The 24214-nt window shown below is 35.6% G+C and overlaps 2 protein-coding genes across 2 annotated transcripts in view; one reads left to right on the top strand and one right to left on the bottom strand.

Moving 5' to 3' along the window:
* lta4h (leukotriene A4 hydrolase) overlaps positions 1-3945 on the top strand; it is a 14585-nt gene extending 10640 nt beyond the window's left edge. Inside the window, exons 11-19 of the mRNA XM_078273260.1 lie at positions 1-77; positions 291-435; positions 1078-1181; positions 1425-1495; positions 1718-1772; positions 1856-1951; positions 2862-2944; positions 3017-3121; positions 3632-3945. The exon at positions 1-77 is cut by the window's left edge and continues 35 nt beyond it. Of these exons, the coding sequence (XP_078129386.1) occupies positions 1-77; positions 291-435; positions 1078-1181; positions 1425-1495; positions 1718-1772; positions 1856-1951; positions 2862-2944; positions 3017-3121; positions 3632-3767 (872 nt within the window). The 3' untranslated portion in view covers positions 3768-3945. The remainder of the gene's footprint in view (positions 78-290; positions 436-1077; positions 1182-1424; positions 1496-1717; positions 1773-1855; positions 1952-2861; positions 2945-3016; positions 3122-3631) is intronic.
* Positions 3946-20584: 16639 nt separating this feature from the next.
* The window catches only part of LOC144532101 (protein-methionine sulfoxide oxidase mical3b-like), a 48265-nt gene continuing 44635 nt past the window's right edge, over positions 20585-24214 (bottom strand). Inside the window, exon 31 of the mRNA XM_078272649.1 lies at positions 20585-22374. Coding sequence (XP_078128775.1) covers positions 22214-22374 — 161 coding nt within the window. The 3' untranslated portion in view covers positions 20585-22213. The remainder of the gene's footprint in view (positions 22375-24214) is intronic.

The following is a 24214-nucleotide window of genomic DNA, read 5'->3' as shown; positions in this document are numbered from 1 at the left end:
TGATCGGCAGGAGTCTGGAGAGCGAACAGTTCAGACAGTTTAAAGCCATGGGGGGCTGGAAGGACCTGCAGGACTCGGTGAGACCCTCACCTGTCCGTGGGTCAGGACTCTGGGATGTTCATATTTAGTATATCAGCTGTAGTTACGTGTGTGTGTGTGTGTGTGTGTGTGTGTGTGTGTGTGTGTGTGTGTGTGGTCCGACAGGTGTATTTACGTGTGTGTGTGTGTGCGTGTGTGGTCCGACAGGTGTACTTACGTGTGTGTGTGTGAATGTGTGTGTGGTCTGACAGGTGAACACGTTTGGAGCCAACAACCCTCTGACCAACCTGGTGCCGAGCCTGCAGGACGTGGACCCCGACGACGCGTTCTCCTCGGTGCCCTACGAGAAAGGTTTCGCTCTGCTGTACCACCTGGAGGAGCTGCTGGGGGGGCCAGGTAACACCTGACACAGACACACCGTACACCTGACACAGACTCACCTGACACAGACTCACCTGACACACCGTACACCTGACACAGACACACCTGACACACCGTACACCTGACACAGACTCACCTGACACACCGTACACCTGACGCAGAGTCACCTGACACACCGTACACCTGACACAGAACCACCTGACACAGAGTCACCTGACACAGAGCCACCTGACACAGACTCACCTGACACAGAGTCACCTGACACACCGTACACCTGACACAGAGCCACCTGACACAGACTCACCTGACACAGAGCCACCTGACAGAGTCACCTGACACACCATACACCTGACACAGAGTCACCTGACACACCATACACCTGACACAGAGTCACCTGACCAGAGTCACCTGACACACCATACACCTGACCAGAGTCACCTGACACACCATACACCTGACCAGAGTCACCTGACACACCGTACACCTGACACAGAGTCACCTGACAGTTACGGCTGAAAATGACAACCGAAAGAAACTAGTTTGCAGATTTCATATATCTCCAAAATTCAAACCACGGCCAGTTATCTCCAGGAAGTGATGTGATGTGTGTGTGTGTGTGTGTGTGTGTGTGTGTGTGTGTGTGTGTGTCTCCTCCAGAGGTGTTCATGGGTTTCGTGAAGTCATACATCCAGATGTTTGCGTACGGCAGCGCCACCACCGACGAGTGGAAGAACTACCTGTTCACCTACTTCAAAGACAAGGTGAGACACACACACAGACAGACAGACAGACAGACCTGGACACACACACACACACACACACACCCACCTGGACACACACACACACACACACACACACACACACACACACACACACACACACACACACACACACATAACCAGTTGATTATTGTTGTTGAGTCTTGGTGTGTGTGTGTGTGTGTGTGTGTGTGTGTGTGTGTGTGTGTGTGTGTGTCTCTGTCTGTCTGTCTGTCTGTCTCTCAGGTGGATGTCCTGAACAAGGTGGACTGGAATGGCTGGATGTTCACTCCTGGGATGCCTCCAGTCAAACCTCAGTGAGTCAAAACATGCATCACACTACAAAAACTACAAAACATACATCGAACTACAAAAACTACAAAACATGCATCAAACTACAAAAACTACAAAACATGCATCGAACTACCATGGCCGTTGTAAATCCCCCAGTGTTTCCTGAACTGAAGAGTCCTGGTCCAGGATGTGAGTGGGTCCTCCTGGGTCTTTAGACCTCACCTGTGTTTGTCGCTGTGTTTCAGGTACGACACGACGCTGGCAGACGCCTGTATCGCTCTGAGCCAGAGGTGGATCAAGGTAAGACCTGGACCACACAGGGACCTGGTTTATAATCTCTTTTAGTGTTCAGAGTCAAACCTGCATCCTCTGACCCCCTTCAGGCCAAAGACGCGGACCTGAGCTCCTTCAAAGAGTCGGACGTGAAGACGCTGTCATCCCACCAGATCATCGAGTTCCTGTCTCTGCTGCTGCAGGAGGTAAACGCCAACAGTCCACCACAGACCCCCACAGACCCCCGCAGTCCACCACAGACCCCCGCAGTCCACCACAGACCCCCGCAGTCCACCACAGACCCCCGCAGTCCACCACAGACCCCCGCAGTCCACCACAGACCCCCGCAGTCCACCACAGACTCCGCAGTCCACCACAGTCCACCACAGACCCCCACAGTCCATCACAGACCCCCGCAGTCCACCATAGACCCCCACAGTCCACCAACCTGTCTGTCTGCCTATCTCCCTGTCTGTCTGAGAGTAACTTGTCTGTCTGACTGTCTGTCTGAGAGTAACTTGTCTGTCTGACAGTAACCTGTCTGTCTGTCTGACAGTAACCTGTCTCTCTGACAGTAGTCTGCCTGTCTGACAGTAACTTGTCTGCCTGTCTGTCTGTCTGAGAGTAACTTGTCTGCCTGTCTGTCTGACAGTAACCTGTCTGTCTGTCTGTCTGAGAGTAACTTGTCTGTCTGAGAGTAACCTGTCTGTCTGCCTGTCTTTCTGACAGTAACCTGTCTGTCTGTCTGCCATTAACCTGTATGTCTGCCAGTAATCTTTCTCTGTCTGCCTGTCTGTCTGAGAGTAACTTGTCTGTCTGAGAGTAACTTGTCTGTCTGAGAGTAACTTGTCTGTCTGAGAGTAACCTGTCTGTCTGTCTGTCAGTAACCTGTCCTGTCTGCCTGACAGTAACTTGTCTGTCTGACTGTGACCTGTCTGTCTGGCAGTGACCTGTCTGACTGTGACTTGTCTGTCTGGCAGTGACTTGTCTGTCTGGCAGTGACCTGTCTGTCTGGCAGTGACCTGTCTGTCTGACTGTGACCTGTCTGTCTGACTGTGACCTGTCTGTCTGGCAGTGACCTGTCTGTCTGACTGTGACCTGTCTGTCTCTCTGCAGGATCCCCTCCCTCTGACTCATGTGAAGAAGATGCAGCAGCTGTATGATCTCAACGCCAGCATGAACGCAGAGATCCGCTTCAGGTAGGAGTCCTTCCTTTATAAGCCCCGCCCTCTCCCTGGAAGCCTCCTCCTGATTGGCTCTTCTCCCTGCAGGTGGCTCAGGTTGTGTGTTCGGGCCAGGTGGGAGGAAGCGGTTCCCATGGCGATGAAGATGGCGACAGAGCAGGGCAGGATGAAGTTCACCAGACCGCTCTTCAAGTAATTAATCCGATACTATCCAGACATGTAGTCATCTTTAAGATACGCTTTTATTTTGAAAGTCCCACTTCATATTTATTCAAAAGAGAAGTTTGTTTTTCATTTAAATGCCCGGAAGAACGTATTATACAAATATAAATATATCAATATATCAATATATATACTATATATAAAATAGTCTAAAATAAATATAACAGATTTCGTCTCGTGTTGGTCGCAGAAATCCTATTTTGAGATATCAGTATAATAATCTATATAGTCTAGTATTAGTACCTGTAACTATTAGTATCTCTGTAGTCTAGTATTAGTACCTGTGAGTACTGAGTTGTAGTATTAGTACCTGTGAGTACTGTGAGCTGTAGTATTAGTACCTGTGAGTACTGTGAGCTGTAGTAGTAGTAGTACCTGTGAGTACTGTGGTAGTAGTACCTGTGAGTACTGTGGTATTAGTACCTGTGAGTACTGTGAGCTGTAGTAGTAGTACCTGACTGTGTATCTGCTGGTTTTCAGAGAGGTCTTTAACTTTGAGAAGTATCGTGACGAGGCGGTCCGAGTGTTCGTGGCTCACCGAGCGGCGATGCACCCGGTCACCTCGGGACTGGTCGCCAAGGACCTCAAGCTGGACGCCAACACCGCCAGCCTGTAACCACAGCAACCAGCCTGTCACCACGGAAACCAGCCTGGAACCACGGCAACCAGAAGGCCACTGTACCAGTCTGTAGAAAGCAACAGTATTAAACTCGACGACAGTATCAGCATCAACCAATCAGAGCTCTCCTCATAACTTCTGTCTGTAAGAAGAAATAAAATGTGTGTGAAGGGAACTCTGCTGCTCTCTTTATTTTAACACATCGTCTGGAAGACATTCATCACACTGCTGAACACTCGTACTACATTTACACCGCTACGTTTTGGTTTAACAAGGAATATCTTCTGCCACGTTTCCCCCCTCTCATTCCCCCTTCTCCTCTCATCCCCCCTGCTCTGGTGTTTCTCCTCTCATCCCCCCTGCTCCTCTCATTCCCCCTGCTCTGGTGTTTCTCCTCTCATTCCCCTGCTCTGGTGTTCCCCCCCTCTCATTCCCCCTTCTCCTCTCATCCCCCCCCTGCTCTGGTGTTTCCCCCCTCTCATTCCCCCCTTCTCCTCTCATCCCCCCCTGCTCTGGGTGTTCCTCCCTCTCATTCCCCCCTTCTCCTCTCATCCCCCCTGCTCTGGTGTTCCTCCCTCTCATTCCCCCCTTCTCCTCTCATCCCCCCTGCTCTGGTGTTCCCCCCTCTCATCTCCTCTCTCTGCTCTGGTGTTCCCCCCTCTCATTCCCCCCTTCTCCTCTCATCCCCCCTGCTCTGGTGTTCCCCCCTCTCATTCCCCCCTTCTCCTCTCATCCCCCCTGCTCTGGTGTTCCCTCCCTCTCATTCCCCCTTCTCCTCTCATCCCCCCTGCTCTGGTGTTCCCTCCTCTCATTCCCCCCTTCTCCTCTCATCCCCCTGCTCTGGTGTTTCTCCTATCATTCCCCCTGCTCTGGTGTTCCCCCCTCTCATGTCCCCTCCCTTCTCCTCTCTCATCCCCCTGCTCTGGTGTTCCTCCCTCTCATTCCCCCCTGCTCTGGTGTTTCTCCTCTCATTCCCCCTGCTCTGGTGTTTCTCTCCTCTCATTCTCCCCCTGCTCTGGTGTTTCTCCTCTCATTCCCCCCTGCTCTGGTGTTCCTCCCTCTCATTCCCCCTGCTCTGGTGTTTCTCCCTCTCATTCCCCCTGCTCTGGTGTTCCTCCCTCTCATTCCCCCTGCTCTGGTGTTCCTCCCCTCTCATTCCCCCTGCTCTGGTCTCATTCCCCCTGCTCTGGCTGTTTCTCCTCTCATTCCCCCTGCTCTGGTGTTCCTCCCTCTCATTCCCCCTGCTCTGGTGTTTCTCCTCTCATTCCCCCTGCTCTGGTGTTTCTCCTCTCATTCCCCCCTGCTCTGAGTGTTTCTCCTCTCATTCCCCCTGCTCTGGTGTTCCTCCTCTCATTCCCCCTGCTCCTCTCATTCCCCCTGCTCTGGTGTTTCTCCTCTCATTCCCCCTGCTCTGGTGTTTCTCCTCTCATCCCCCCTGCTCTGGTGTTTCTCCTCTCATCCCCCCTGCTCCTCTCATTCCCCCTGCTCTGGTGTTTAGAATATGACTTTTTCGATATACTATACTATGACTTTATGAAACTTTGACATAGTTTACTGATTTTTAAGACTTTTTCGACTTACTTTTTTTACTTTAATTCTATAACTAACCCTCCTGCTGGCACCAACAGTCTTTACAATGTATATGACTTCAGATTAAAGATTAATTTCATATTTAAGAAACAACTGCACAAAATAATAGCATTTATTGTACAATATACATTTGTATACAGACTAACAGTCTGTAGCAATACTAACAGAAGAAACTCAGCAGTTCAATGTGGAAGTCAGGTGGAAAATATATTTAGTTTCACTTCCTGTGCAGCCTTCAATCATATGCTGAGTCATTGATACTTTGAGAACCTCAGATGTGTCCAAAGAGCCATAGTATAGAATGTGTGGGATAGTGTTTTGCTGTATTTTGTGCTGTAATCCTCTCCAGGGTGCGCCGATGCCAGAGACGTCATCGTGCAGATTAAACTCCTCCGCTGAGAGGAGATGACGAGCTTCAGTGTGCCCGACGGCTGAGATGTTCAAGTTGTCTTGTTACCTTGTTGAAAACTATTTTCTTTAGTTAACTTCTGATAAACATTCTTGGGTTTTTGTGGCTGTCGCTTTCAGTTGTTTGTGTAAGAATGAATTATTTCATTTATCCTTGAACTGCTTCTGTCTTATCATAGTCATAGTATATTATATCGAAAAAGTCATAAAAAAGTTGTATTATAGTATGTCAAAAAGTCATAGTATAGTATGTCGAAAAAAGTCATAGTATTTCTAAAAAGTCATAGTATAGTATGTCGAAAAAAGTCATAGTATTTCTAAAAAGTCCTAAAAAGTCATAGTATAGTATGTTGAAGAAGTCATAGTATTTCGAAAAAGTAATAAAAACTCATAGTATAGTATGTCGAAAAAGTCATAAAAACTCATAGTATAGTATGTCGAAAAAAGTCATAGTATTTCTAAAAAGTCATAGTATAGTATGTCGAAAAAAGTCATAGTATGTCGAAAAAGTCCTAAAAAGTCATAGTATAGTATGTCGAAAAAAGTCATAGTATTTCTAAAAAGTAATAAAAAGTCGTAGTATAGTATGTAGAAAAAAGTCTAATATTTCGAAAACAGTTATAAAAAGTCATAGTACAGTATGTCGATAAAAGTCTATATTTCTAAAAAGTCATAGTATAGTATGTCGAAAAAGTCATAGTATTTCGAAAAAGTCATAAAAAGTCAAAGTATAATGTCGGAAAAGTCATATAGTTTGATGAAAAAGTCATGTATTTTTTCGAAGAAGTCATAGTATAGTATGTCGAAAAAAGTCATGTACTATTTCTAAAAAGTCATAAGAAAGTCATAGTATGGTATGTCGAAAAAAGTCATATAGTATTTCTAAAAAGTCATAGTATAGTATGTCGAAAAAGTCATAAGAAAGTCATAGTATAGTATGTCGATAAAAGTCCTAAAAAGTCATAGTATAGTATGTCGAAAAAAAGTCATAGTATGTATTTCGAAAAAAGTCATAGTATTTCGAAAAAAGTCATAAAAAGTCATAGTATAGTTTGTTGAAAAAAGTCTAATATTTCAAAAAAGTCATAAAAAGTCATAGTATAGTATGTCGAAAAAGTCTAATATTTCTAAAAAGTCATAGTATAGTATGTTGAAAAAGTCATGTATTTTTTCGAAGAAGTCATAGTATAGTATGTCAAAAAAAGTCATGTACTATTTCTAAAAAGTTATAAAAAGTCATAGGATGGTATGTCGAAAAAGTCAGATAGTATTTCGGATAAAGTCATAGTATAGTATGTCGAAAAAAGTCATAAAAAAGTCATAGTATAGTATGTCGAAAAAAGTCATATAGTATTTCTAAAAAAGTCATAAAAAGTCATAGTATAGTATGTCGAAAAAAGTCATAAAAAAGTCATAGTATAGTATGTCGAAAAAAGTCATATAGTATTTCAAAAAAGTCATAAATAGTATAGAATAGTCATAAGAAAGTCATAGTATAGTATTTCGGAAAAAGTCATAGTATAGTATGTCGAAAAAGTCATAAGAAAGTCATAGTATAGTATGTCGAAAAAAGTCATAATATAGTATTTCGAAAATGTCGTAAGAAAGTCATAGTATACTATGTCAAAAAAATAATATAGTATTTCGAAACAGTCATAAAAAAGTCATAGAATAGTATGTCGATAAAAGTCTAATATTTCTAAAAAGTCATAGTATAGTAAGTTGAAAAAGTCATGTATTTTTTCGAAAAAGTCATAGTATAGCATGTCGAAAAAGTCATTAGAAAGTCATAGTATAGTATGTCGAAAAAAGTCATAGTATATCGAAAAAAGTCATAGTATTTCGAAAAAGTCATAGTATAGTATGTTGAAAAAAGTCATAGTATTTTTTCGAAGAAGTCATAGTATAGCATGTCGAAAAAGGTCATAAGAAAGTCATAGTATAGTATGTCGAAAAAGTCATAGTATAGTATGTCGAAAAAGTCATAGTATAGTATGTCGAAAAAGTCATTAGAAAGTCATAGTATAGTATGTCTAAAAAGTCATAGTATAGTATGTCGAAAAAGTCATAGTATAGTATGTCGAAAAAGTCATAAAAAAGTCATAGTATAGTATGTCGAAAAAAGTCATAAAAAAGTCATAGTATAGTATGTCGAAAAAAGTCATATAGTATTTCAAAAAAGTCATAAAAAAATCATAGTATAGTATGTCGAAAAAAGTCATAGTATAGTATGTCGAAAAAGTCATAGTATAGTATGTCGAAAAAGTCATAAAAAGTCATAGTATAGTATGTCGAAAAATTCATATAGTATTTCAAAAAAGTCATAAAAAGTCATAGTATAGTATGTCGAAAAAAGTCATAGTATAGTATGTCGAAAAAGTCATATATTTCAAAAAAGTCATAAAAAGTCATAGTATAGTATGTCGAAAAAGTCATGTACTATGTCGAAAAAAGTCAAAAAGTCATAGTATATCGAAAAAGTCATAGTATTTCGAAAAAGTCATAAAAAGTCAAAGTATAGTTTGATGAAAAAAGTCTAAAATTTCAAAAGGTCATAAAAAGTCATAGTATAGTATGTCGAAAAAGTCATAAGAAAGTCATAGTATTTCGAAAAAGTCATAAAAAGTCATAGTATAATGTCGGAAAAGTCATATAGTATGTTGAAAAAGTCATAGTATAGTATGTTGAAAAAGTCATGTATTTTTTCGAAGAAGTCATAGGATAGTATGTCGAAAAAGTCATTAAAAAGTCAAAGTATGGTATGTCGATAAAAGTCAGGTAGTATTTCGAAAAAGTCATAGTATAGTATGTCGAAAAAGTCATAGTATATCGAAAAAAGTCATAGTATAGTTTCGAAAAAAGTCATAAAAAAGTCATAGTATAGTATGTCGAAAAAAGTCATAAAATGTCAAAATAGGTCATAAAAAAGTCATAGTATTTGAAAAAGTCATAGTATAGTATGTCTAAAAAGTCATAGTATAGTATGTCGAAAAAGTCATAGTATAGTATGTCGAAAAAAAGTTATAAAAAGTCATGAAAAGTCATAGTATAGTATGTCGAAAAAGTCATAGTATAGTATGTCGAAAAAAGTCATGAAAAGTCATAGTATAGTATGTCGAAAAAAGTCATAGTATAGTATGTCGAAAAAAGTCATAGTATAGTATGTCGAAAAAAGTCATATAGTATTTCAAAAAAGTCATAAAAAGTCATAGTATAGTATGTCGAAAAAAGTCATAAAAAAGTCATAGTATGGAATGTCGAAAAAAGTCATAGTATTTCGAAAAAGTCATAAAAAAGTCATAGTATAGTATGTCGAAAAAAAGTCTATAAATTTCAAATATGTCATAAAAAGTCATAGTATAGTATGTCATAAAAAGTCATAGTATAGTATGTCGAAAAAAGTCATAAGAAAGTCATAGTATTTCGAAAAAAGTCATAAAAAAGTCATAGTATAGTATGTCGGAAAAAAGTCATATAGTATTTTGAAAAAAAGTCATAGTATAGTATGTCGATAAAAAGTCATAGTACTATTTCTAAAAAGTCATAAAAAAGTCATAGTATAGTATGTCGAAAAAGTCAGATAGTATTTCAAAAAGTCATAGTATAGTATGTCGAAAAAAGTAATAGAAAGTCATAGTATGTCGAAAAAAAGTCATAAAGAAAGTCCTAGTATGGTATGTCGAAAAAAAGTCAAAATATAGTATGTCGAAAAAAGTCATAAGAAAGTCATAGTATAGTATGTCGAAAAAAGTCACAGTATAGTATGTCGAAAAAGTCATGAAAAAGTCATAGTATAGTATGTCGATAAAAGTCATATTTTTAAAAAGTCATAGTATAGTATGTTGAAAAAAGTCATAGTATAAAAAGTCGAAAAAAGTCATAGTATGTCGAAAAAAGTCATAAAAGTCATTTTATTTCGAAAAAAGTCATAAAAAAGTCATAGTATAGTAAGTCGAAAAAAGTCTGTGTAGTATTTCGAAAAAAGTCATAAAAAAGTCAAAGTATAGTATGTCGAAAAAAAGTCATAGTATAGTATGTCGAAAAAAGTCATAAAAAAGTCATGGTATAGAATGTTGAAAAAAGTAAAAAAAGTCATAGTATAGTATGTCGAAAAAAGTCACAAAAAAAGTCATAGTATAGTATGTCGAAAAAAGTCATGTAGTATTTCGAAAAAAGTCATAAAAAGTCATAGTATGGTATATCGAAAAAAGTCATAAAAAGTCATAGTATAGTATGTCGAAAAAAAGTCATAGTATTTCGACAAAGTCATAAAAAGTCATAGTATAGTATGTCGAAAAAAGTCATAAGAAAAGTCATAGTATGTCGAAAAAAAGTCATAAAAAAGTCATAGTATAGTATGTCGAAAAAAGTCATAGTATAGTATGTCGAAAAAAAGTCATGAAAAAGTCATAGTATAGTATGTCGATAAAAAGTCTAATATTTCTAAAAAGTCATAGTATAGTATGTTGAAAAAAAGTCATAGTATAGTATGTCGAAAAAAAGTCATAGTATGTCGAAAAAAGTCATAAAAAGTCATAGTATTTCGAAAAAAAGTCATAAAAAAGTCATAGTATAGTATGTCGAAAAAAGTCATGTATAGTATTTCGAAAAAGTCAAAAAGTCATAGTATAGTATGTCGAAAAAAGTCATAGTATAGTATGTCGAAAAAAGTCATAGTATAGTATGTCGAAAAAAGTAAAAAAAAGTCATAGTATAGTATGTTGAAAAAGTCACAATAAAAGTCATAGTATAGTATGTCGAAAAAAATGTCATAGTAGTATGTCGAAAAAGTCATAAAAAAGTCATAGTATAGTATGTCGAAAAAAGTCATAAAAAGTCATAGTATAGTATGTCGAAAAAATGTAATATTTCAAAAAAGTCATAGTATAGTATGTCGAAAAAAGTCATAAAAAAGTCATAGTATAGTATGTCGAAAAAAAGTCATAGTATATGTCGAAAAAGTCGTAAAAAAGTCATAGTATAGTATGTCGAAAAAAGTCATAGTATAGTATGTCGAAAAAAAGTCATAAAAAGTCATAGTATGTCGAAAAAAGTCATAAAAAGTCATAGTATAGTATGTCGAAAAAAGTCATAGTATAGTATGTCGAAAAAAAGTCATAAAAAGTCAAAGTCATAGTATGTCGTAAAAAAGTCATAGTATAGTATGTCGAAAAAAGTCATAAAAAGTCATAGTATAGTATGTCGAAAAAAGTATAAAAAAGTCATAGTATAGTATGTCGAAAAAAGTCATAAAAAAGTCATAGTATAGTATGTCGAAAAAAGTCATGTAGTATTTCGAAAAAAGTCATAAAAAAGTCATAGTATAGTATGTCGAAAAAAGTCATAAAAAGTCATAGTATAGTATGTCGAAAAAAGTCTAATATTTCGAAAAAGTCATAGTATAGTATGTCGAAAAAAGTCATAAAAAAGTCATAGTATAGTATGTCGAAAAAAGTCATAGTATTTCAAAAAAGTCATAAAAAGTCATAGTATAGTATGTCGAAAAAAGTCATGTAGTATTTCGAAAAAAGTCATAGTCATAGTATGTCGAAAAAAGTCATAAAAAGTCATAGTATAGTATGTCGAAAAAAGTCATGTAGTATTTCGAAAAAAGTCATAAAAAGTCATAGTATAGTATGTCGAAAAAAGTCATAGTATAGTATGTCGAAAAAAGTCATAAAAAGTCATAGTATAGTATGTTGAAAAAAGTCAAAGTCAAAAGTCAAAAAAAGTCATAGTATAGTATGTCGAAAAAATGTCATAGTATAGTATGTCGAAAAAGTCATAAAAAAGTCATAGTATAGTATGTCGAAAAAAGTCATAAAAAAGTCATAGTATAGTATGTCGAAAAAAAGTCATGTAGTATTTCGAAAATGTCGTAAAAAGTCATAGTATAGTATGTTTAAAAAGTCATAAGAAAGTCATAGTATAGTATGTTGAAAAGTTATAAAAAAGTCATAGTATAGTATGTCGAAAAAAGTCATAGTATTTCGAAAGTCATAAAAAGTCATAGTATAGTATGGTACAAGTCATGTAGTATTTCGAAAAAGTCATAAAAAGTCATAGTATAGTATGTCGAAAAAAGTGATAAAAAAGTCATAGTATAGTTTGTTGAAAAAAGTCATTATTCCTAAAAAGGTCATAAAAAGTCATAGTATATATGTCGAAAAAGTCTATAAAAAAGTCAGAGTATAGTATGTCGAAAAAGTCATAAAAAGTCATAGTATAGTATGTCGAAAAATGTCATAGTATAGTATGTCGAAAAAGTCATAGTATATCGAAAAAAGTCATAGTATTTCGAAAAAGTCATAAAAAGTCATAGTATAGTTTGTTGAAAAAAGTCATAAAGTATTTCAAAAAAGTCATAAAAAGTCATAGTATAGTATGTCGAAAAAAGACAAGTATTTTTAATAGAAAGTCATAGTATAGTATGTCGAAAAAGTCATAAAAAAGTCATAGTATTGTATGTCAAAAAAGTTATGTAGTATTTCAAAAAAGTCATAAAAAGTCATAGTATAGTATGTTTAAAAAGTCATAAGAAAGTCATAGTATAGTATGTCAGAAAAAAGTCATAGTATAGTATGTTGAAAAAGTCATAAAAAAGTCATAGTATTTTGAAAAAGTCATAGTATAGTATGTTGAAAAAGTCATAGTATATCGAAAAAGTCATAGTATTTCGAAAAAGTCATAAAAAGTCATGTTTAGTATTTCGAAAAAAGTCATAAAAAGTCATAGTATAGTATGTCGAAAAAAAGTTGTGTAGTATTTCGAAAAAAGTCATAAAAAGTCAGTATAGTATATCTAAAAAAGTCATTTAATAGTATGTCGAAAAAAGTCATGGTATAGTATGTCAAAAACAGTCATAAAAAAGTCATAGTATAGTATGTTGAAAAAAAGACATAGTATAGTATGTCGAAAAAAATGTCATATAGTATTTCGAAAAAAGTCATAAAAAGTCATAGTATAGTATGTCTAAAAAGTCATAGTATAGTATGGTGAAAAAGTCATGTAGTATTTCGAAAAAGTCATAAAAAGTCATAGTATAGTATGTCGAAAAAAGACAAGTCTTTTTAATAGGAAAGTCATAGTATAGTATGTCGAAAAAGTCATAAAAAAGTCATAGTATTGTATGTCGAAAAAAGTCATAGTATTTCAAAAGTCATAAAAAGTCATAGTATAGTATGTCACAAAAGTCATGTAGTAATTCGAAAAAGTCATAAAAAGTCATAGTATAGTATGTCGAAAAAAGACAAGTATTTTTAATAGAAAGTCATAGTATAGTATGTCGAAAAAAGTCGTATAGTATTTCGAAAAAAGTCATAAAAAAGTCATAGTATAGTATGTCGAAAAAAGTCATAGTAGTATGTCAAAAAAGTCATAAAAAAGTCATAGTATAGTATGTCGAAAAAAGTCATAGTCATAGTATAGTATGTCGAAAAAGTCATAAAAAGTGATAGTATAGTATGCCGAAAAAAGTCATGTACTATTTCTAAAAAGTCATTAAAAAGTCATAGTATAGTATGTCTATAAAGTCATAGTATAGTATGTCGAAAAAGTCATAGTATTCCGAAAAAGTCATACAAAAGTCATAGTATAGTATGTCGAAAAAGTCATAAAAAAGTCATAGTATTGTATGTCGAAAAAAGTCATAGTATTTCAAAAGTCATAAAAAGTCATAGTATAGTATGTTGAAAAAAGTCATATAGTATTTCAAAAGTCATAAGAAAGTCATAGTATAGTATGTTGAAAAATTTATAAAATAGTCATAGTATTGTATGTTGAAAAAAAGTCATAGTATAGTATGTCGAAAAAAAGTCATAAAAAGTCATAGTATAGTATGTCGAAAAAAGTCATAAAAAAGTCATAGTATAGTATGTCGAAAAAAGTCATGTAGTATTTCAAAGTCAAAAAGTCATAAAAAAGTCATAGTATAGTATGTCGAAAAAAGTCATAGTATTTCGACAGTCATAAAAAGTCATAGTATAGTATGTCGAAAAAGTCATAAAAAGTCATAGTATTGTATGTTGAAAAATGTCATAAAAAGTGATAGTATAGTATGCCGAAAAAAGTCATAAAAAGTCATAGTATTGTATGTTGAAAAATTCATAAAAAGTCATATTATAGTATGTTGAAAAAAGTCATAAATTGTCATAGTATAGTATGTCGAAAAATGTTGTGTAGTATTTCGAAAAAGTCATAAAAGTCATAGTATAGTATTTCGAAAAATGTTGTGTAGTATTTCGAAAAAGTCATAAAAATTCATAGCATAGTATGTCGAAAAAGTCATAAAAAAGTCATAGTATAGTATGTCGAAAAAGTCATAAAAAAGTCATAGTATAGTATGTCGATAAAAGTCTAATATTTCAAAAAAGTCATAAAAAGTCATAGTATAGTATGTCGAAAAAAGTCATGTAGTATTTCGAAAAAGTCATAAAAATTCATAGCATAGTATTTCGAAAAAAGTTGTGTAGTATTTCGAAAAAGTCATAAAAAAAAGTCATAGTATAGTATGTTGAAAAAGTCATAAAAAAGTCATAGTATAGTATGTCGAAAAAGTCAGTATTTCGAAAGTCATAAAAAGTCATAGTATAGTATGTCGAAAAAAGTCATGTAGTATTTCGAAAAAGTCATAAAAAGTCATAGTATAGTATGTCGAAAAAAGTCATAAATAGTCATAGTATAGTATGTCGAAAAAGTCATAAAAAGTGATAGTATAGTATGTCAAAAAAAGTCATGTACTATTTCTAAAAAGTCATAAAAAGTCATAGTATAGTATGTCGAAAAAGTCATAAAAAAGTCATAGTATAGTATGTCGAAAAAAAGTCATAAAATTTTCAAAAAAGTTATAAAAAGTCATAGTATAGTATGTCGAAAAAAGTCATATAGTATTTCGAAAAAGTCATAGTATAGTATTTCGAAAAAAGTTGTGTAGTATTTCGAAAAAGTCATAAATAATTATAGTATAGTATGTCGAAAAAAGTCATAGTATAGTATGTAATAAAAAGTCATAGTATATGTCGAAAAAGTCCTAAATATTCATAGTATGTCGAAAAAAAGCCATAAAAAGTCATAGTATAGTATGTCGAAAAAAGTCATAAGAAAGTCATAGTATAGTATGTCAGTAAAAAAAGTCATAGTATAGTATGTCGAAAAAAGTCATGTATAGTATGTCAAAAAGTCATAAAAAGTCACAGTATAGTATGTCGAAAAAAGTCATAAAAAGTCATAGTATAGTATGTTGAAAAAGTCATATTTCGAAAAAGTCATAAAAAGTCACAGTATAGTATGTCGAAAAAAGTCATAAAAAGTCATAGTATAGTATGTCGAAAAAAGTCATAAGAAAGTCATAGTATAGTATGTCGAAAAAAGTCATAAAAAAGTCATAGTATAGTATGTCGAAAAAAGTTATGATAGTATTTCGAAAAAAGTAGAAATTCATAGTATAGTATGTTGAAAAAGTCATAATAAAGTCATAGTATAGTATGTCGAAAAAAGTCATGTAGTATTTCAAAAAGTCATAAAAAGTCATAGTATAGTATGTCGAAAAAAGTCATAAAAAGTCATAGTATAGTATGTCGAAAAAGTCATAAAAAAGTCATAGTATAGTATGTCGAAAAAAGTCATAGTATTTCAAAGTCATAAAAAGTCAGTATAGTATGTCGAAAAAGTCATAAAAAGTCATAGTATTGTATGTCGAAAAAGTCATCAAAAAGTCATAAAAATCATGATATTATGTCGAAAAAAGTCATAAAAAGTCATAGTATAGTATGTCGAAAAACTCATAAAAAGTCATAGTATAGTATGTAATAAAAAGTCATAGTATAGTATGTCGAAAAGTCCTAAATATTCATAGTATTTCAAAAGCCATAAAAAGTCATAGTATAGTATGTCGAAAAAAGTCATAAAAAGTGATAGTATAGTATGCCGAAAAAAGTCATGTACTATTTCTAAAAAGTCATTAAAAAGTCATAGTATAGTATGACTAAAAAGTCATAGTATAGTATGTCGAAAAAGTCATAGTATAGTATGTTGAAAAAGTCATAAAAAAGTCATAGTATAGTATGTCGAAAAAATGTCATAGTATTTCGAAAAGTCATAAAAAGTCATAGTATAGTATGTCGAAAAAGTCATGTAGTATAAAAAGTCATAAAAAGTCATAGTATGTCGAAAAAGTCATAAAAAAGTCATAGTATAGTATGTCGAAAAAAAGTCGTAGAATTTTCGAAAAAAGTCATAAAAAGTCATAGTATAGTATGTCAAAAAGTTAGCAGTATTTCAAAAAGTCATAAAAAGTCACAGTATAGTATGTCGAAAAAAGTCATAAAAAGTCACAGTATAGTATGTTGAAAAAAGTCGTAGAATTTCAAAAAGTCATAAAAAGTCATAGTATAGTATGTCGAAAAAAGTCATGCTAGTATTTCAAAAAAGTCATAAAAAAGTCATAGTATAGTATGTCGAAAAAAGTCATAGTATTTCGAAAAAGTCATAAAAAGTCATAGTATAGTATTTCGAAAAAGTCATAAAAAGTCATAGTATTGTATGTTGAAAAACGTCATATAGTATTTCGAAAAAGTCATAGTATAGTATGTCATAAAAAGTCATAGTATAGTATGTCGATAAAAGTCATATAATATTTCAAAAAAGTCATAAAAAGTCATAGTATGGTATGTTGAAAAAGTCATAAAAAAGTCATAGTATAGTATGTTGAAAAAGTCATAAAAAAGTCATAGTATAGTATGTCGAAAAAAGTCATAAAAAGTCATGTAGTATTTCGAAAAAGTCATAAAAATTCATTGTATAGTATGTCGAAAAAAGTCATAGTATAGTATCGAAAAAGTCATAGTGTAGTATGTTGAAAAAGTCATATAGTATTTTGAAAAAAGTCATGAAAAAGTCATAGTATAGTATGTCGAAAAAGTCATAGTATAGTATGTCGAAAAAGTCATAAAAAGTCATAGTATTGTATGTCAAAAAAAGTCATAAAAGTTAGGGATAGTATACATAGTATAGTATGTCGAAAAAGTCATAGTATTTTGACAGTCATAAGAAAGTCATAGTATAGTATGTCGAAAAAGTCATAAGAAAGCCATAGTAATGTATTTCGAAAAATTCATAAAAAGTCATAGCATAGTATGTCGAAAAAGTCATGTAGTATTTCGAAAAAGTCATAAAATGTTATGGTATATTATGTCGAAAAAAGTCATAAAAAGTCATAGTATGGTATATCGAAAAAAGTCTAATATTTCAAAAAAGTCATAAAAAGTCATAGTATAGTATTCAAAAAGTCATAAAATGTTATGGTATATTATGTCGAAAAAAGTCATAAAAAGTCATAGTATGGTATATCAAAAAAGTCATAGTATTTTAAAAAAGTCATAAAAAGTCATAGTATAGTATGTTGAAAAAGTCATAAAACAGTCATAGTATAGTATGTCGAAAAAAGTCATAGTATTTTGAAAGTCATAAAAAGTCATAGTATAGTATGTTGAAAAAGTCATAAAAAAGTCATAGTATTTCGAAAGTCATAAAAAGTCAGTATAGTATGTCAAAAAAGTCATAAAAAAATCATAGTATAGTATGTCGAAAAAAGTCTAAAATTTCAAAAAAGTCATAAAAAATCATAGTATAGTATGTCGAAAAAAGTCATAAAAAGTGATAGTATAGTATGTCGAAAAAAGTTGTGTAGTATTTCGAAAAAGTCATAAAAAGTCATAGTATAGGATTTTGAAAAAGTCATGAAGTATTTCGAAAAAGTCATAAAATGTTATGGTATATTATGTCGAAAAAGTCATAAAAAAGTCATAGCATAGTATGTCGAAAATGTCTAATATTTCAAAAAAGTCATAAAAAGTCATAGTATAGTATGTTGAAAAAGTCATAGTATAGTATGTCGAAAAAGTCATGTAGTATTTCGAAAAAGTCATAAAAAAGTCATAGTATAGTATGTTGAAAAAGTCATGTAGTATTTTGAAAAAAGTCATAAAAAGTCATAGTATAGTATGTTGAAAAAAGTCATAGTATAGTATCGAAAAAGTCATAGTGTAGTATGTTGAAAAAAGTCATATAGTATTTTGAAAAAATTCATAAAAAGTCATATTATAGTATGTCGAAAAAGTAAGAAAAAGTCATAGTATAGTATTTCGAAAAAGTCCAAAAAAGTCATAGTATAGTATGTCGAAAATGTCATAAAAGGGTTAGGGTTAGGGATAGTATACATAGTATAGTATGTCGAAAAAAGTCATAAAAAGTCATAGTGTAGTATGTCGAAAAAGTCATAAAAAGTCATAGTATAGTATGTCGAAAAAAGTCATAAAAAGTCATAGTATAGTATGTCGAAAAAAGTCATAAAAAGTCATAGTATAGCATGTCAAAAAAGTCATATTGTCATATAGATGCGCCATAATGGAGTGTAGGCTGGTGAATAGAAGAATGCTGGAATGTTCCACAAGTTCTGTTTACTTCAACAGGAAGCATTTAATTATTACAAAAGTTCTTAATAGTAAGCATGGTAGCATAGCATCGTACCAAAGGGGTAAGCTTCACTTCAGAGCTCGAACCTCCTATGGCGCCATTTTGATGCTACCAAGCCATCAGCTCCCGTTAGCATCCCGTTAGCATCCCATTGACTGCCATTCATTTTGACATCACTTTGACAGAGAATAACTTCACATCTGAAGCGTTTAAAGACTCTATTTGTCCGTTGTTTATTTCTAAAGAAACACGACAATGTATAAAAGGCTCCATTACCTTGTATCCAGGGGCGCCGTATAGGGGGGAAAGTTAGGACAATTCCAAGGGCCCATGACTGACAGGGGCCCCAACAAATAGGTAAAAACTAATATAAAATGATTTAACCATCATCATTCAGTATATATATTTCAAATATAATAATAAAATTAATGATCTCTTTGTTTTTACTTGTTTTTGGCAGTAAAAGTTAAATATCCCCATTAACCAAAAAGTAAACATCCGACCACCCCCCTGTATCTGCATGAAATGGTTTGGTCCTGCCTTAGAGCACTCAGTGACGTGTTTAGTTGCAGTCAGTAGATGCGCCAGAACTACAGTGACCAGGATGTTACCAAGTAACGTTAAATCAAAATCTGGTTTTCAAAAAAGGAAAGAGAGAAACGAGAGAGAGGAAAGACAAAGGAAAGGGTGTCAAACTGTAACCCAGTTTTTCACCAAGAAAGGTGGGTAGCCTGTAGTCTGTGAGTGGTATTAACCTGTTGGCTTAATGTCCATAGTGAAATAAACTAGCTAGCTACAGACTAGTGTTAGCCTACATTTAATCACCATTTAATCAGTGCAGGGAAACGTTTAGCAAGATATTCATATTAAATCATTGTCCCTGCTCCTTTTAGCAGACTTAACAATGGATGAGTCAGCAGCAGCCCAGTCTCCCCCTAACTGAGCCCCTCCCTGTCCCAGTGAAGAAGGTGAGCAGCATTGTGTTCAATGACATGCCAGTTAGCATCATAGCAGGGAGTCTGTGGGGATTTCTCTCTTTCATTAATAATTATAATCATAATTAATAATAATCATTTTGTTAAAAGAATTTTCTATTTTGTCAAATTTTACAATAAAAATACATTGAGACTGTAAAAGATGGCCTTCAGCACATTTTTTATGGTTGCTTTTAATCTTGCATCAAATAGTGAACTGCATACTGGACTTGCATGCATGTACAAATCCCCAGCAGTAAATATTGTGCTAGTACTAGTATTGAACTACAAGAAGCAAGACAGTTGCAAGCCTTTAATTAGAGTACAAGCTTTTGATGGGACAGTTAGGTCCTAGAGATGTGGTGACAACAGCTGCGCAGAGGGGGCCCAAAGTTCCTGGCGGAGCCCCTGCTTGTACCTCACGTTATGGCTCCGTAGCGATTAGTCATTAGCGATTAGTAATGATTGGGTCATAACCACAAGACTTCCTGTCTCATAGTAGAGGAATTACCGTATAGTACAGGAGAAGCAGTTTGGACTTCCATTAGCTGTTTAAGTGTAATGACTAATGTTAACTATCATTTTAGTGATCAATAATGAGCCTGTGTCTATGTTATCTCCTTACATATACCTACGCTCTCCGTCTCTGCTAGATTGGGAATGATTGAGATTTCTCTTGGCACAGCTACCAGAAGACTTCCAACTTTCAGACAGGTTGCTCACGTCACATCTACGTCTTCAAGCTCAGTTGGAGGCTGCTCAGTAACGCTTCACCGGGAAAGAGACGTCACTGGTCTCCGTCCAGAGAGATGGGGTCTGCTGCTCCATTATATAAACTGTCTATGGTTTGTTCAGAGCTGCTCAGACAGGTTGAATGTCCCTCATCTGTTGTCAGTTCTCAGACAGGTTGAATGTCTCTCGTCTGTTTTCAGTTTGTCAGGATGATCCGTGCGTTGCTGTTGCTGTGTTTCGGCCTCTGCCTGGTCTGTGGCACGGGGTTTGGTGCTCCATTATATATATGTCAATGGGTACATTCAGTAGTCGCCATCTTCTTCTCTCAGTAGTGGTAGAATGCAGCAGACGTATAAAGATAGAACACAACACATCATCGTCCCCAATACAGTATAACTACTATTACGAACAATTTAGCTGCGGTGTGTAACGTTACTGTCGGCAAGATTGACTATTCGACTGCAGCCATTGTTACTGAAATAAAGTCCCATGGTGGACACAGGAAAAGGAGGGACTTACACACAGGAAGGGGTGGGATTTATATACAGGAAGGGGGCGGGACTTGTCCTTTCTCTACTGTTCCCTGATCAAACATAAATACAGTTCAGCTGATTATATAAACCAAAACAACCACAGAAATAAGAAGTAAATGATTTATTATATAAAGTCAGAAGGCGGTTTTTTGTTGAGTGTTAGTTACATTAAAAACAATCATTACATGATTAATAAACAGTTATTAATTAGATGAAATAAGGCACAGGTGAAGTTTTGGGAGGACTGATGGACAGCTGACGGTGTTGGCACAAAAATCAATACGCTGAAGCTCTGAAGTACTAATACCACACTGTACAAATACTCTGTTACAGTAAAACTCCTAATACCACACTGTACAAATACTTTGTTACAGTACAAGTGCTAATACCACACTGTACAAATACTCTGTTACAGTAAAAGTCCTGCAGTGAAAATGTTACTTCAGTAAAAGTGTGTATCATCAGGAGAATGTAGTTAAAGTATTAAAACATTGTAGAAAGTGTAAAGGATCCAAACACACACACACACACACACACACACACACACACACACACACAGACACACACACACACAGAGACACACACACACACACACACACACACACACACACACACACACACACACACACACACACACACACACAGACACACACACACACACACACACACACACACATGTAAGCCTACATTTCCCATGAACTCTGTGTGGTGATGTGTTGTACAACCGTTCAGTATCGATTACGAGATACGCTGAAACGGAGAAGACGAACAGAACGGAGTGGAACAAACCCAAATTAAAGTAAAGTTAGTTTGGAGGAAAACAAACGTGGCTAATGGCAAATCTGATTGGCTTTAAAGCTCTGGTTCCCCCCAATATTTAGAAAGGGTTTGGCACCGTCAGACACCCCCTACCAAGACTCTGGGTCTGTCCCAGGTTTCTCCCTAAAAGGAGATTTTCCTCACTACTGTCACACTAAATGCTCTTGGGGGAATTACTGGAATTGTTGGGTCTTTGTAAATTATAGAGTGTGGTCTAGACCTCCTCTATCTGTAAAGTATCTCGAGATAACTCTTGTTATGATTTCATACTATAAGTAAAATTGAATTTGTCCCTCCATTAAAATATGATTGGTTTTGGGATATTAAGTCCACATTTTTGAAAAAAATAATTTACTAACTGAGCAGCTTTGTATGAGAGAATAACTTCTGCATTTTTACTGTAGCTACACATCATTTCCATTTCTTAATCACGGGGCAAAGTGCTGCTAAATGAGCTGCCAGAACTTTTCTGTTATTTTACGGATTTGACGCTGAAACTTTTCTGGGTGTAGACCCCCAAAGCCCACCGGTAATAATGTGTCCCCCCACCCCCCAATGCTGAAACAAAACCTCCGACTTTACGCTGATGACAATCTGCTGTCGCTCACAAAGGCAGCGATGCTACCTTCTGCTTCTTGTTCTGGTTCTGTTCAGTCTTATAAAGAGTTCAGAATTGCAGTTGTTATGACATCACTGCAGTCTTAGTTCAGGTGCAGCTGAGTTGCCTACAATAAACTTTATATATTTTTTGTTAGACAGAAAGACAGTTAAGACAGTGTGCGGGAGTTTCTTTGCAACTTCAGACATTAATAATCAAAATTCTTCTGGAGAAAAGGGGAACCAAACTGTATCTGTCGTTCATAAAGGCGGCGGTGCTACCTCCTGCAAGTTCTCACAGAGAGTTGAGACTTGTGGTTCAGGTCCAGCTGAGTCGCTCCAGGTCCTGGTCTTCCTGCCGATGCTGCAGTCTCTGTTCCTCCAGCAGAGACACCAGAGCATCTCTCTGCTCCACCACGTCCAGCATCTCCTCCAGGATCAGACGCTCCTCCAGCAGCTGCCACTCCTCCTTCAGGTGGTCTGCACACAACATCAAATATCTTATTATGTCTTGTAACCTGCTATGCCATGAACTACTACGACTGCTGTGATGGCAAATTTACATTTAAGCATGATTCTCTATATTATTTGTATAATTTCTTTTACTGTTTCTCTCACAATACTGGAAGAGAGTTTTTCTTATTCTCACATGTTGAAAGTAAGAGCCACAAAGTCTGGGAACGTAATGTGTACGCTGAACAGATGGGGGCTACAAGGTCACCCTGAACTATCTGTTATTTCTCCTGGATAGTTGAGACTTCTCACATAGTTGAGATTAACGAGATGTCTAAACCTTTGGGTAGAAAGTGGTACAGAAGGGAAGAAGTGAAGTGGCTCCTGAATGTCTGACTATATTTGATTGTAAGAAATGTTGAGTCATGTTTAGAAAGGGGGGCATGTCTTTCTATCTCACTGGAGATGTATATATACTGTCTTCTTTTTCTTATTCGTTGAACAGACCTTTCATTAAGCGCTGCGTGCCTTTTGTGAACCGTGTGCTTCCTTGTAAACTTGCAAGTTTATAATAAAATACAAAAACCTGACTTGGTTTAGTCTTCGACTGTCTTTATTTTGTTTCACAAATTCTGTTTTCTTCCAAAACCTCTAACACCTGCTGCAACGAAAACGTCCACAACACTACTATTTTTGGTCATTGTTCCATTATTATTTATTATGCCTATTATTTCCACTGTTCATCACACCCCCAACCAGCACCGTCAGACACCCCCTACCAAGAGCCTGGGTCTGACTGAGTTTTCTTCCTAAAAGGAGGTTTTCCTCACCACTGTTGCACTAAATGCTCTTGGGGGAATTACTGGAATTGTTGGGTCTTTGTAAATTATAGAGTGTGGTCTAGACCTACTCTATCTGTAAAGTGTCTTTTTTTTAAGATTATTTTTTTGGGCATTTTAGGCCACAGGACAAGACATGAAAGAGGAGAGAGAAGGGGAATGACATGCAGCAAAGGGCCGCAGGTCGGAGTCAAACCTGCGGCCGCTGCATCAAGGAGTAAACCTCTATATATGGGCGCCTGCTCCACCCACTGAGCTAACCCGACCACATCTGTAAAGTGTCTTGAGATAAATCTTGTTATGATTTGATACTATAAATAAAATTGAATTACCACGTTTTATTACATAATCTTACATGTCTGCACAATGCCATCACTTTGTGAATTTACCAAGCACTCCTCCAGACCATCCAAGGATATGTGTGTGTTTAAAGGTTTAAAGTTTCCTCTGAACGGCATGCAGTGTGTTGCTATGGTTACTGTTTTGTGTAATTATAATTCAGTTATATATTAAAATGCAGGATAAGTAACTTGCCTCTATTTCTTCTTTTGTTAACGGTCCACTGTGTAGGAATGTCTCCCGTCTAGCGGTGAAATTGTATTTAGCATTCAAACCAATAGGTCTCTCTAGCTCGCTTTTTCAAATGCGTGCTGCCTCTACGGTAGCCCTTATGTACCAAGAAGCTATGACAACATGTCTTCCAATTTTCGCTTTTTTGGCGACGAGGATTCCTTCTCCTGTGTCTCGGCATAAGTATGATCCTCCATTATGAGCTAAAGGGCGGTGACAAGCTCCTCTCACTGATCTCCGTCTCCGTTTCAGCTGGTTTCAGTCACGTGACGCTGGCTCTGAACGAAAACGCGTTGTGGATTAGCTAGTTAAGAACAGTGTGAAACAGCTTTGAGTTCTGTTTTCTCTGGTTTGGTGTGGCGTGTGTCTGGTTTATTGGCTGTGTACCAGCTGATAGCCAATCAGCAGAGACGTGTCTGTAAACTGGTGGTGATAACAAGGCAGAGAGCCACCCCCCC

This window comes from Sander vitreus, chromosome 17 (genome assembly GCF_031162955.1).
Source record: "Sander vitreus isolate 19-12246 chromosome 17, sanVit1, whole genome shotgun sequence".
Classification (NCBI taxonomy): domain Eukaryota; kingdom Metazoa; phylum Chordata; class Actinopteri; order Perciformes; family Percidae; genus Sander; species Sander vitreus.
The sequence above is the reverse complement of the archived record's forward strand: the minus strand, read 5'-3'. Positions and strand labels throughout refer to the sequence as shown.